At 45.1% G+C, this 14199-nt stretch overlaps 1 protein-coding gene across 11 annotated transcripts in view; it reads right to left on the bottom strand.

The window, feature by feature from the left end:
* The window catches only part of HECA (hdc homolog, cell cycle regulator), a 48823-nt gene extending 35409 nt beyond the window's left edge, over positions 1-13414 (bottom strand). For 2 of the 11 annotated variants that reach the window (XM_059700505.1, XM_059700497.1), the window contains exon 1: positions 12863-13412. In XM_059700505.1, coding sequence (XP_059556488.1) covers positions 12863-13133 — 271 coding nt within the window. In that variant the 5' untranslated portion in view covers positions 13134-13412. Of the gene's footprint in view, positions 1-3777; positions 3884-7203; positions 7296-10348; positions 10535-11617; positions 11673-12387; positions 12413-12862 lie in introns of those variants that run through there. The other 9 variants (XM_059700501.1, XM_059700498.1, XM_059700508.1 and 6 more) reach the window with 9 other exon arrangements.
* Between the last annotated feature and the right edge of the window lie 785 nt (positions 13415-14199).

The following is a 14199-nucleotide window of genomic DNA, read 5'->3' as shown; positions in this document are numbered from 1 at the left end:
CAAACATCTCTACAGTTTGTTTGTAACGACTTAGTCACAAACAATGTCATATTATCCTTACTTTCTAAAGATAAGAACATTTATACTCAGAAAGGTTCCTTGGCCTGGCAAAATGGCAGATCTCAAGCTATAACCAAATCTCCAATCTCAATCCGCAGAACAAGCAGTTTGGGAACCTTTCCCAAATCTCAGACGTCTGAAAAAGCCCGAGGGCTACCAAATCAACATGATGTGTGGGGTGGGAATACACTCTTGTTTCAATTGAGTGCTATGGTGTCATTTTATTAACATACAAATGTAATTTCAATCCAAATGCCAGAATGAGAAAAACTAGAACTTTCTTATGATTCAGCATTTAAGTTTGCTATCAAAAGGAGGTCACGGGCAATTTAGCCTACAAGAGGCCTCCGTTTGCAGCTTGGTTGTTGAGAAGAGGTGATAAGGAAATAATGGGCCTTTATGTAAAAGTTTCAAAGTCCTGGGAACTGGCTGGAATAAAAAACTTCAAGGGGTTTTAGAAATGTACAGAAAGTGATAGGAGCTGAGCACTGAAGCTCGGCTGTCAACTGGTCAGTAGTGGTCAGGGAAGCTGAGGGTCAAGAGGTCAGAGAGGGCGGCAGGAGTTGCAAACAACTCTGTGAAAGAGCCTCTAAAATCAAATACAAAAAGGAAACAGCTCCTCACAAGTGTAACAGCATTACTGTGCACTGATGCCCAAGGGAACGCAGTCACGAATGTTCTGCCATGCTCAACCACTTTTCCTACAAGCAATTTCACAGACAACCTGCCTCACTCTCCCCTGCCTTCCTCTTGAAGGTCTCTCTCTATGTGGATGTTCTGTGATCATACAAAACTGTAACATTTCTAATGAATGAAAACATATTAAACAGCAAAAAAACAACCCATAAAACAGGGGAAAATGTACATCAAAAAGTATCCTGAGCCCTGACTGGCTTGGCTCAGTGGATAGAGCGTCGGCCTGCGGACTGAAGGGTCCCAGGTTTGATTCCGGTCAAGGGCATGTGCCATGTTGCGGGCACATTCCCAGTGGGGGGTGTGCAGGAGGCGGCTGATCGATGTTTCTCTCTCATTGATGTTTCTAACTCTCTATCCCTCTCCCTTCCTCTCTGTAAAAAATGGATAAAAAATTTTTTTTTAAAAAAGTATCCTGAATATACAAAGACCAATGCAGATCAATAAGAACCCAAATATCCCATTAGTGAAATGGACCAAAAACACAAACAGAAAAAAATGCAAACGAGCAGTATACATAAAATCCAACAGATACAAATAACAATGGGGGGGGGGTTTCATCCATCCAAAAATGGTTATTAAAATCCATGCTGAGGAGTGTGAAGAAAGGAACACTCCGTGCTGGGCCAGTGTTAGCATAAAGAGGTTGAACCCTTTCTGGAGAATGGGTTGGCCAGGTGCACCAAAGCCTGAAAAACCGCAGGCCTTGTGACCAGCGATCCCTCTTCAAGGACTTTAGCCTAATGAAGATAATCAGCTCTCAGTTATGAAACGTGACCCATTCAGAACAGAAAGTGCCCGTTCAAATGTTCACAGTCTCCACAATTACAAGAACAGAAGTCCTATCATGAGAAGGAATCAGATCATGAGTACACAAGGTGTGGGCAAAGTGCTTCCTTGCTCAGGTCTTTTCTTGTTTTACAAATTTAAATTTCAGCTCAAGTGTCAAAATGATAAGCATGAGACCTTTTAAAAGTAAGTTAAATGGCTCTATTGCTTCCTTGGGTGTTTTATACTGAACTTAAGTCCTTTACATAAAAACTTCGTATTTTATGCACACGTGTGTGTCAGTCAAGTTGAATCCAACATCAAAGAGGATCCAACTGTGGCATCGGGCCACATCTGCCTGGCCCAACGCGCCTTCACTGAAGGAGAGGCAGCTGTCTCGGGAGCTTAGTGTCCTGGTCCTCAAACCTAGACTGCAGACTGCTAGGTGTCACACCGGGTCTTGGTAAGCTCTCAATAAAGGGCAACGGTAGGACCATCATCGTTCCTATCACTGGCAACGGTCACTTCACCTTTCTTTTGATTCTATGGGTTTTAAAGCACCGACGCACCTACCACCCAGGAAGCTAACCTTTCTGGCTTCTGTACTGCAAAACCTCACCTGGACCTCTAAAACCGAAGGCCTAATAGAGTCGGACCACACCACCACAGGGCTAACGTTCCGGCAGCGTATACGTAAGTGCTGCCAGATAAGAAGAGACCTGAGGAGCTGGAAACCAGAGGAAAGAATTCTTGGAGCTGCCTCGTGTTAGGCGTGCACGTTCTTGCCTTTACCACTAGAAGACACTTCCTATTCTCAATGCCAGGCTCTCTCCATGGCTTCTGGCACACTGTGTGTGTTCATTAACAACCGTCACCAACCATCCCAGGCCCAGTCTCTCAGGTTACAAACTGCACCTGCTGCCAATCAAAAATAGCCAGAACGTGCTTCTGTACATTCCCCAGTTTGCTTCCACTTCTCCCCAGACATTGAGTTTTGTCGGGCATAACAAGGAGAGTGTCACTTTAATAAGAAATTGTGTTATAACAGAGTTCTACTAAGAATCATACTGAAATAATCATTACATTCAGGACCGCTGATTTAGAAACCTAAAATAGATTGTGATTCAGTTTCAGCATCAATGTCAAAAGATTCTCCAGAGTGCTTTAACTTGAAGAGACATGATGTAAAGCATCAACAAACTTGGGCTTACCCTTAGGGCAAAATACACATTTTAAAATTTAGCAAATATCTCCCTTACTCATGAGCAATTTGATATCCTACTAACTTTTGTCTAAATTCATCCTCTTTATCAACTTTATAAAGTCATATGCCTTAAGGCTCTCTCTTTCTAATAAATTTCCAATGAAATGAAAAATAAAAATCCTGAACTATGATACTATCTCTTGCTATCTGACTATCTATAATTGCTATTATAGGGGTAACATGATTTGAGTTGCAATATATTTTGATGGGGTCCAGAATACGCCATCGTGGCCTAAAAACTATTTTGAGCTGAAGGCATTTGAGTTCCCGAAATCTCCTACCTGCCAAAAAGAAAGGCCTCTCAAAAGAACTCAATTGTCATAAATCCCCTCCCTAGAAGCAACCAGGGAAGACTGACTCTTATCACCAGAGATAAGTCTCCACGCCACACTGAACTGCATTGTCGCAAAACTGTCATATCTCCCAGCTATTCTCTTAGAACCATTTGTCTTTCCAAGACGTTATTTGTTTTCCTAAAGGTGTCCTTTCTCTCCCTCCCCTTCTATTATTAGGTCATTTGTTTTCCCATAAGTGCCCTTCTCCTATGAAGATGGTATATGTACGCCACAAATTCTAACCCCTAGCCCCTATGAGTCACATTTTTTTTCTGTGATTAAATCTGATTTTTCTCTCTGCAATCTATCTTTTGTCAGTTTAATTTGCAGAAGGTAGAGAAAAAGTTTTTCTTCTCTGACAATTTAAATCTGTGAAATACACTGTATTATGAGTATATATGAGAACCATACTAACTTTCTTATTGATTACAGTCTAAACAATTACATGATTAACATTTAACACTTCCTCTTTATGTCTTCCTCTTTCCTCACTTTTATTTAAACTTCCTCTTAATCTTTCTTGTTTCTAACTTTAATTCCTGCAACTGTTTTCAAATATTATCCTCATAAGTATAATTTAGCAGAAATAATTTGTTTCCCTTTCTACTTCTGATAAATCAGAACATATAATTATTAAGTAATACAAATGCTACTCACTTTTTGTCAGTTTATAAAAACCTCTCAAGTACAATCAAGCTAAAACATCATGTTGATTAAATAAAGCAAGTTGCTATTTCACCAATTACTGAAAACTGGAAGCATTCTGAAACACAGAATTAAAACACACATACAGTCACTTTGTACAAAACAATTACCCCCCCCCACACACACACACACCTCATGAGTTTGTTGTTTTAAAACTGATTTGATGATAAAAGCAAAATGACAAAACAAGAAAATTAGTCCAACCTGGCATAGAGATATAGACTTTGTAGCAAAGTATGAAAAATAAACCACAGGGACAGCCCTACCCGCCGCCCCCAGAGAAAAGCCTTTCTGTGCTCCTGTGGCCCCAACCCCTCCCTTGGCATTTGGTTCTCTGAAGTTAACCTCAATTAGCTAACCTCCTATGGCTCGGAAGCACAGGGATGCTGGTGCCCCCAATTAAGACACACTTTGCACCCAGCAGCCTTGGGAGACACTGTCACCCTGCTGTGCAAAAACAGCAGTTCGTATGTGCAACCTGCCTACTGCTTTACTGAAAAACCACAATCAAGGGTCCATGGCAGGCGGGACTGCCGATCCTTGACTAGCTTGTCAACAACCTCTATTTATTTCCTTTTGCAGATGCAAGTGACCTTGTCCCTGCCGACAGACCTCAGGGGTAGTTCTGCACTGGCTACAGAACACCCAGATTTGACTGCCTGGCTGGCTCCCTCCTTTTCCATCCTCGCGTCCTACCTCGAACCAGCCACAAACTCCTGGCAGCAACCAGAACTCAAGGCTCATGCCCACCTCCCTCTGATTGAAACATCCTTCCTCCGTTTGCAGAGCTAACTGCTTCTCTTCCTGCAGGACTCGGCTCAACTGTCCCTCCGCCAGGAAACAAATTATTCTTCCCACTGGGCACCCAGAGCACATTATCGTGGCTCCGGTGTTTCCATACATGTCTCTATCCCAGCTTCACCGAGAGCCTGTGGGGGTGCAGATTCTGATACTCATAGGTACAATTCAACATTATACTTCCAGTCGCAGAAGAGAGTAAGCACATAATAAATGTCTAGTAATGGATGAGTGTATAGATGAACAAAACAATGAATAAGCAAACAAATGATCAAGTAAATTAGTGAATGAATTATTCTAACTGTTGCCTAGAGGAGAGAGGGTATTATTAAGCTCTGGCTGGTCCCTAAAGAATACACTGAGCTCCTGAACTCCTTTCAGCGACTTTTCAACTCCACATGCTCATTTCACTTCTCCACATCTTCACACTGAATTCAACCCCCACATTTAATCCAGTATTTTACCACCTCAGAAGATCCTGCACTTTATTTCATAGCTGCCCTTGTGTAGTACATGTAATTACCTACTTGCACTTGTTTCTGTAAAGGCTCCCATCGATGCCAAAAACCTCGGGCCCAGTTCTTTTGTCCTTGTAATCCCACAGCCTAACACGTGCCTGACAAATAGCAGGCACTCAACACATACAAGATGGGTAAGTGACTGAATGAAGAAATGAAGATGTAACCATTTTCACACTTCGCTTTTTACTTTTTCTTTTCTTTTTTAAATAAATAATCTGATTTTTCCAGGTACACTATGATCAGAGAAAGATAGTGAGGAAAGAACAGATCATTTATAGTTAAATCAGTACTTGAATAAAAACCTGTAAATACCAGTCTTTTTCTCTTATAATAGTCACAGATCCTTCACCACCACCTTATTGTCTCAGTGTCAGTTCTCAAGAGCATAACAGCTTAAGAGCTTTTGTTATTGAATAAGTTTGGAAAAAAATCATAAAATTTATAAAGCTATTGTTGACAGTAACCATATCTTCCAGGCCCTGTGCCAAGATTTTTCACATATATTTTTCTTAATCTTCGAAAACACTCCAAAGGGCTGCATTTAGAAAATGGAAACCAAAAAACTATTAAGTAACTTGCCCCAAACTAACACTGCTAGTTAAGTTGTAGCCCTTATAAATAAGGTTTACACCCAGGTCAGCTCAAGACACATGCTTTTTGACTAAAACTTTAAAAATGCTCAACCTTCCTTCTGAAGATTAGAATAATGGTACAAACAGGATTGATTTCAAAGCCTATGCTTTTATCTTCACTAAGACCACCTTCTAAAATATCATTAAGCATTATTAAATATTCTGTTGAATCTGTTAACCACCAAATCACTAAAGAGCACATAAGTCCCCAGCAGAAATCCATAAAGGCTTGGGAAGTCCCCCTCAGTGTGGCAGCATCTGCTCCAGGCTGTCAGTCCAATGAGGCCCGCCTATTGCTGAGACATTTGGGGGTACTAGCAATTCTCCAGCATGCCTTTAAAATACTAAGAACCAGGGATTAGCGAGGCCGTGAGCAAAGGGCACTCTGACCACAGCAGGGTCAAACTGGTACAACCTTTCTATAGGGCAATCTGTCAGCATGTATTAAGAGTCATAATAATATGCATATCCTCTGACATAGCAAGTCCACAGGTAAGAATTTATCCTAAGAAAGTAATTGGATAATGCCTAGAGATCAAATAATAGCAGAATGATCAAATGCAGACATATGATGGCACATTATGCATGTACGTTGGTTATAGGCTCCATTGGGGTGAGTGCAAGAGGCAACCAATCGATGTGCTTCTCTCACATCGATGTTTCTCTCTCTGTATCTCTCCCCCTCCCTTCCACTAGCTCTAAAAATCAATGAAAAAATATCCTCGGGTGAGGATTAACAAGAAAAAAAAGTGGTGACACACCGGTAAATTTCTGGCTCTGCTAAAATGCCCACAAAATATTGTATGTGTAAAAAGCAGATTACCCTATATAATAAAAGCCCAGTGACCGAATGGCAGAACGACCAGAACAACTGATTGACCAGTCACTATGACACACACTGACCACCGGGGGGCAGACGCTCAACACAGGAGCTGCCCCCTGGTGATCAGTGCACTCCCACAGTGGGATGAGTGGCTGTTCCTCAGTGGGCTGATCCCCGCAGGCCATGCCCCCCCACCAGTGCACGAATCCTGTGCACCGGGCCTCTAGTAAAATATATGGTCCTCTTTTTTCAAAAACTGTCTGTAAGAACAAAAATTTTAAGACTACAAGAATATATATCAAAACGTTAACAATGGTGATCCAACTGGTGGGATTATGTGTTTGACTAGAAAGTAAAAAAGAACTTTGCCTAACCCCTTTATTTTTTTTAAATTTTCTTCCATAATGCCCATATTATGACTGGTAAAATAATGAAATGACAAAATATCTTTAATTGAATCAATCCCTTAAAAATATTAAAGAGCTGGTGATCAAAATCAATCAGGACAGTTTTTTTTCCCCTAAAATTTTCCTTTTGGTGCCTTCAAGTTCTTTAAATTGCTCAGAGGAGGATTAAGCTGCAGAGAGTTCCCAGTTTTATCTACCGTTTTCAGTTTTCTTCACAGATGATATATATTCTTGGACTTGAAGGAAAGCTAACATCAAAGGTTTAGTTTCTAGAATTTAAGCTCAAGTCCTACAACAAGTAAAGAGAGAAAGAGTAAGGGCTGTGAATAAAACACCATTAGCAGAGCACAGAATAGTTCTTACTATAATAAACAAAGTGCACAAGATGAATCTTTGATGAATTAGGCAATATTTTCTACCAATGCCCATTACAAAGGTGGATTTCAAAGACAAGATCAAAAGTAGCAGATATTTTCAAGATCCAACAAAAGTAATTTCTAGATAAGGCAAGAAAATGTCTTCCAAGACCACAATGGTGGTCTATATACTTTATACCTCAATAAATATTCCTTAATTAGAAAATAATCAGCAAGCACTCTTCATTTTCCTTTCAATAGATATAAGCCTAAGTCGGCCAATATATATATACTAGGGGCCCGGTGCACAAAATTCGTGCACTGGGTGTGTGTGGGGGGGAGTGTCCCTCAGCCCAGCCTGCCCCCTCTCACATACTGGGAGCCCTCAGGCGTTGAACCCCATCACCCTCCAATCGCAGGATCTGCCCCTTGCCCAGGCCGGACGCCTCTGGCTGAGGCATCCGGCCCGGGCAGCGGGGACCCACAGCTGCAGCGGCCCCACGATCGTGGGCTTCGCTTTAGGCCCAGGCAAGGGACCCCTAGCTCCTGGGACTGCCAGCTTCGACCGTGCCCAGCTCCCATCACTGGCTCCACCCCTACTTCCTGCTATCACTGGCCAGGGCGGAAAAGGCACCTGATTCTCCGGTCATGGCTGGGGGGCAGGGCAAAGGCGGCCCCAGGGCCGCCTTTGCCCTGCCCCCCAGCTCTTAGCTCCCCCCTGGGTTTCCGATCACTGTCAGTGGCAGGGGGCTTCTTCTTGCTTTCCCTTTTGCCTCCCTGCATTGTGCCTACATATGCAAATTAACCGCCATCTTGTTGGCAGTTAACTGCCAGTCTTAGTTGGCAGTTAATTTGCATATAGCCCTGATTAGCCAATGAAAAGGGTAGCTCGTACGCCAATTACCATTTTTCTCTTTTATTAGTGTTGATATATATATATATATATATATATATATATATATATATATATATATGTGTGTGTGTGTGTGTGTGTGTGTGTGTGTGTGTGTATACACACACACACACATACATACAATCTATAAGGAACAGGTGGTGCTCTAAAAAGCTATTTGTAAACAGATATATGGAATTCAGAACACATATGCCCATCAAAACAATGTTATGATGGTTGGTAACTCCCAACCTGGCCCATGAAGCCTACACCTGTGTTTCAGGTGAATGGCGCTAAGTGAAGAAACCCATAATGCTAGGGGAGTAAGAGAGGCTCTCCTTCACTTGGAACCAAAGGCTCTCAATTCAGTCCCTCTCCACAGAGGCTCTCCAGCTAAGAGACCTTCGGGTCAGACCCTCTTCCCTGGGGCGGCCCAGGTCCGAATAAGCAGTCAGTAGGGGAGGGGAGGTTAAAGGCCCTGCCCCCATGCCTCCAGGTTAGATAACTCTGCAAGGCCATCCCAGCTCCAGAGCTCCATTATCACTGCATCACAGTTCAACTCCTCCCCCTGCCCTGCTCCCCTCACGACGCCACTAGTAATGATGCCAAGAGCAGCCACCGTAAACTACATGTCAATCTCCATCTCAGAGACTATTTCCAGGACCTAAGACAAACAGCTAACATTTAGTAAGCTCATTTTATAACTCAGACACTGTTTATAGACATACATACTTACATATAAGTATGCAATATGTATTACATACATAATAGGTAAATAGAGAGAGATATCTTACTGGATAAGTATGGGTAGGCACTATAACCCCAGCTTAAATATGCAGAAACTGAGGCTCACAGAAGTCAAATGACTTATTCTAGACCACGTGGGAAGTAATTTGAGGAGCCAGGATGAGAATCTAGGTCTACCCAATGCAAAGTCAATCACTATATTATAAACTAATTCCATTTCCTAGAAAGAGTTGTTAAATGAGTTGAGGCAGACTCAGCAGGCCAGGGGTATTGGTGGCAGACTGGAGTGAGTGGTAAACCATGGCCATTCAGAAAACAGACACTTGCAAAAGGATTTGGGATCCAGGCCCACTGAAAATGGGATACGATGATCAAGGGTTCATATATTTTTAGGCCTGAAGCAAAAAAAATGGAGGTCTAATGGAACCAGAATTCCAGAATGAAACTGCATAGTCATAATCAACTGTGTGATTACTACATCCTAAAAATGATGACTGGCAAATCCTGTCCACCTGCAATCAGAGTATGTGCAGACAGATGTTTACTATGTGGGAGGAGGAGAGTGCTTTTACTGTAATCCCTGCCAAAGCTGCATAAACATAAATAAACGGTATCTATAATGTACTCACAGCCCTGGCCTATGTGGCGCAGTTGGTTGAAGTATTGCCCAGTGCACCAAAGGGTTGTGGGTTCAATTTCCTATTTGGGCACATACCCAGGTTGTGGGCTCTATCCCCAGTTGGGGTGCATATGGAAGGCAACTGATGTTTCTCTCTCATATTGATGTTCTCTCTCTCTCTCTCTTTTTCTCCCTCTGAAATCAATGAAAACATATCCTCCCGTGAGGATTAAAATAAATAAATATACAAATGTATTAATAAATTTCTTATTGGGATACAAAATCCTTACTATTAATATTCAACTTACCCAAGATGGAAAATTGCAGCGGTTCAACTTCTTCAACTACAACCAGACCAAACTTCCCCAAGCTTTCCCTACCTAATAATAATCTGCTTTTCTAGGATAAGTAGTTACTTATACCTACTGACAAACAGTGTGTAACTAATAACTAATATTACCCTGCCCTGGCGGCCACACCACCCAAGAAGACATGAAACCATTCTATAAACTCTAAGCAACTACAAATAAATATTAACTTCTAGTGAAATCAGTAAGTTTATATGCTTGCAATGCAGATCACAACTGACTCAAACAGTGAGAACAAACCTTCTAAAGTTTAATAGAATGTAGATTTACTACATCCTTGGAAGAATTGTTTGATTTGTAATATTCATAACCACAAAATCTAATATCAATCACAGTTAAGTAAAAAAATTTGAAATATACTTAGAAATTCCATAATAGTCCCATTAGCCCGGCTGGTATTGCTCAGTGGTTGAGCATCAACCTATGAACCAGGAGGTCATGGTCCAATTCCTGGTCAGGGCCCAGGCCCAGGTTGCCAGCTTGATCCCCAGTAGGGGAGCATGCAGGAGGCAGCCGATCAATGATTCTTGCTCTCTTCCTTCCTCTCTGAAATCAATAAAAATATATCTTTTAAAAAATAGTCCCATTAATATCATTTTAAAAATCAAAATAATTGGGCCGTATCAGTTGATTTTGAGAGTTGGCACATACCTTTTGCCCCTTCCTTTAAAAATCCACAATGCTACTTCTCCCACCCCTACATTGTAATGCACAGCTTTAAATGGTAAAATGAAAAGCATCTGCAATTTCCTTATTTACCCCTTTTGCACACAGGAGGTCTCAGCATCCAAGTTCAGTTACTATCAACTGCAGTAAGAGTTCTTCGAATGAAGGTGGATCATTCACTGAGATCTCACACCATGTCAGCACCAAGAATTTGGGATCATAAATTTCAGCTTACAGCTCTAATACAAGTTAAGTTTGTAGCTTCTCTAACCCTGACTGTGGCAATGTTTAGCCCATTTCTTCCCTTTTCCCCCTACTCAATTAATAAAACAAGTTCCAAATCAGAAATATGTAACTTCACATAGATATATACAGAACTGCTAAATATACCTACTTCTGCCATTTCAGAGGAGAGTTACTAGGGACATTGTTTACAAATGAGGAGATACCACCAGCCTAAAAACAAAATTTCCCCACACCACCACAAAGTGGTCTAATCTTTTGGACAAAAAAGAAAAGGAAATAGCTAATTTGAAGCTTCCAAAAAGACAAAAACAGTAGGGCAAGCCACAACCACCCCCAGAATAGGAATACAAGCTCCATGAGGACCATGCCCTCTCCCTTGATTACCACTACCCCCTTTAATACTTAACATGGTACTTGTAACTGCAAGGGCTTACTATTTTTTGAATGAATGAATGAATGACTGCGATCATTGTTTATCACTTTTCTTGAGGAACTTTACTAAAGCTCTTACCAAAATAACAAGCCTTCAAAATGACCAGAACTAGGGGTGGGGTGGAGAAAGGACACTTTGAGCCTCACAATAAGCCTCTGAGGGGGACAATATAATCAGTATATTTCTCTCTCTCTCTCTCTCTCTCTCTCTCTCTCTCTCTCTCTCTCTCTCTCTCTCTCTCTCAAATTTTACAGGCAAGGAAATTGAGGTTCAGAAAGACTGACCTTCCCAAGATGACAAAGTTCTAAATGGCTGAGCCAGGAGTCTGTCTTCCTCCCCCTGTTACATCAAAACCAAAATGAAGTTTAGAGCCAGGAAAACACCAGGACACGAGAAGACAGTCTGGCCAAACGCTGTAGTACCTAAACATTCACATACGCGGTACATTTGGGAAACTCCCTATGCCCATATTGCAGAAGCACAGCCAGTGAGGCCTACTGTTCTGTTTCTAACCCGCAACACTTCACTGTGGGTTTCTTCTAAGTGCAGGTGCCCCGTTTTAAAAAGCGACTGGTGTACATAAAGAATGGATTCAAGAGCTGAAAGCTCCAAGGTAAAAGCCAGAAATAAAGATCTTAATCTTCTTCCATTACAAGCTACCTGCATTCCCTTCCCGGAAAATCTGGCTGACCACAACAGGCATGCAAAGGAACTGTCCAAGTAAGTGAAGTGCTCGCACCCTCCAGCAAAGCCTAGTCCCTGTCGTGACATCAGCAACCCTGTCACCTCTTCGCTGCTCTGTGTGTGCCCCTCCAAAGGTGCACTCGGGCACTACCTAGGAGTATCAGGCTTCCTTCTAAAAACGTGAAGCAGAATTGAATAGTGGATTTTTTTTTTTAACTCCGGGCTGAGAACGGAAGTCAAGTTCAGATTCTCTTCCTTCCTCAAGCAAGAACAGGATTAAAGAGCGACACACACACACACACACACACACACACACACACACACACACACGCCCGCCCTACAGTAAAAAATGTCTCTGTGGCCGCTTCACCTGTGGCCATGGACTCAGCCAGCCCGGATTTGCTGGGCTTTCAGGCTCTTCCCTCGGGCGGGGGGTGAGGGGAGCGCTGGGAAGAATGAACTGGTGCCTAAGTTTTCAATCGGATCATTCTTCTCAACTTGGGCAGCTCTACCCCCACCCCTACCCCCCTCCGGCCCGGGCGCACACACGAGGCTTTGCCAGCGCGGGCACCACGAGCAGGGCCCGAGGGGAGCGTGGCCGCAGACGGGCACCCGGGCGCCCCACGTCGTCCGGGGCGCAGGCGGCCGGCGAGCCGGGGCCGCAGATCCGTCGCCGCCGACAGGCGTGGGGTCCGGGCCGGGGCAGCCGCGGCGGGGCGGAGGGGCGGGGTGCGCACTTCCTGACTCTCGCATTGTCCCCGCATCGCCCGCGCCACCCGCGGCCCCGCCACCGCGCCGTCCCCGTCGGGGAGGAAGTTGGCGCCCGCCCCGTCGCCCCGTCTTACCGTTCTTACAGTCGCCCGCGGCTGCAGCTCCCGCGGCGGCGGCGGCGGCGTTGGCGGCGCCCGTCCCCGCGCCTCCGGTGCCCGCCGCGCCTCCGGTGCCCGGCGCGCCCGCCGCCGCCGCTCCGCAGCCAGCCGCCGCCAGGGCCCCCCCGGCCGCCGCGCCCGCCGCGCCCGCCGCTGCCAGGGCTCCGGCTCCATTTTCCTGCTCGTCCCCGCTGCTGTTGGCGCGTTTGTTTTTGCGTCCGCCTTTACTGTTTTTGGGGTTGGGCATCTCGGGAGCGTCCAGGTGCCCGGTGCCAGCGAAGGCGGCTCCCCGCGGCGCGGCGCGGCCGCTAGGGACCCTGAGCACTGCCGGCTCCCGGACGGAGAGAATGGAGGGCGCGGGCCGGCGGATCCTCCCGCACCCGTCTAACCGTGCGGCCCGCGCCGCGCCATCCCGCCGGCGCGCGGCACCAAGGCTCGCAGCCGCGCGGGCGCCGCGGGTTCGGGGCGCGAGCGAGACGCTCGGGGGCAGGAGGGAAAAGGCGGGTCTCCGGCTTGTTTTGATTCGGCTTCGCTGACACGCTCTGGCCCCGCCCCGCCCGTGACGTCACTGGGGACTCGGCCTGGCCGCGCCCAGCAGGTGACCTCACGGCGGACCGGCCCGCCCGCGTGACATCACGCCCCGCTCTGAGTCGGCCACCCTCGAGTGACGTCACCCTGGCGCTTTCAGTCCCGGCCTCGGCAGCTCTGGGGAGTCCGGGAACCGCCCTTCCTGAAATGGCCCGGATCGCCAGACTGATGGCATCTGAAGGTATTCGGTGGCCTCCTGACTTTCATGTGATAGAAGCTTAGCACACGATGGTTCGGAAAAATAGGCGGGTGGGAAGAACAGGAACGGAGAACAAAGGATTTCAGATTTTGGATTAATAATCCATTAAAAAGCGTTGCCATTCAGGAACAGCCTCAGATTCAATATTTGCAGAAATAGGGTTGAATTTCTAGACAATGGGAGTGAACTGCAGGGTCCCTGACGCCATCACAGACTAGTGGTGATAGTCATTCAAACAGGACTCACCACCCAAGGATGCAAATACATGTTGCCTGTGACCTAGAAGCAGGCCCTGCTTGGGGTAGGATACCCAACTAAGCCTGCGGATAGGACTGAGTTGTCCTGAAAGATAGATGGCCACGTTGTGAGCAGGCAGAGATTAGACGGTGACACCTGTGATGAGAGGCAATGACCTGAGGGCAGGAGACCCTTGGGAAGACTTGCACATGGTCTTTTTATGCAACTCTTTTCTAGCTTTTTGCATATCAGCTCCTTCCCATCCCCCTGGGTCCCAACTCCAACATGT

The sequence above is a fragment of the Myotis daubentonii genome, chromosome 6 (genome assembly GCF_963259705.1).
Source record: "Myotis daubentonii chromosome 6, mMyoDau2.1, whole genome shotgun sequence".
NCBI lineage: Eukaryota > Metazoa > Chordata > Mammalia > Chiroptera > Vespertilionidae > Myotis > Myotis daubentonii.
This window is presented reverse-complemented; position numbering and strand designations above follow the sequence as displayed.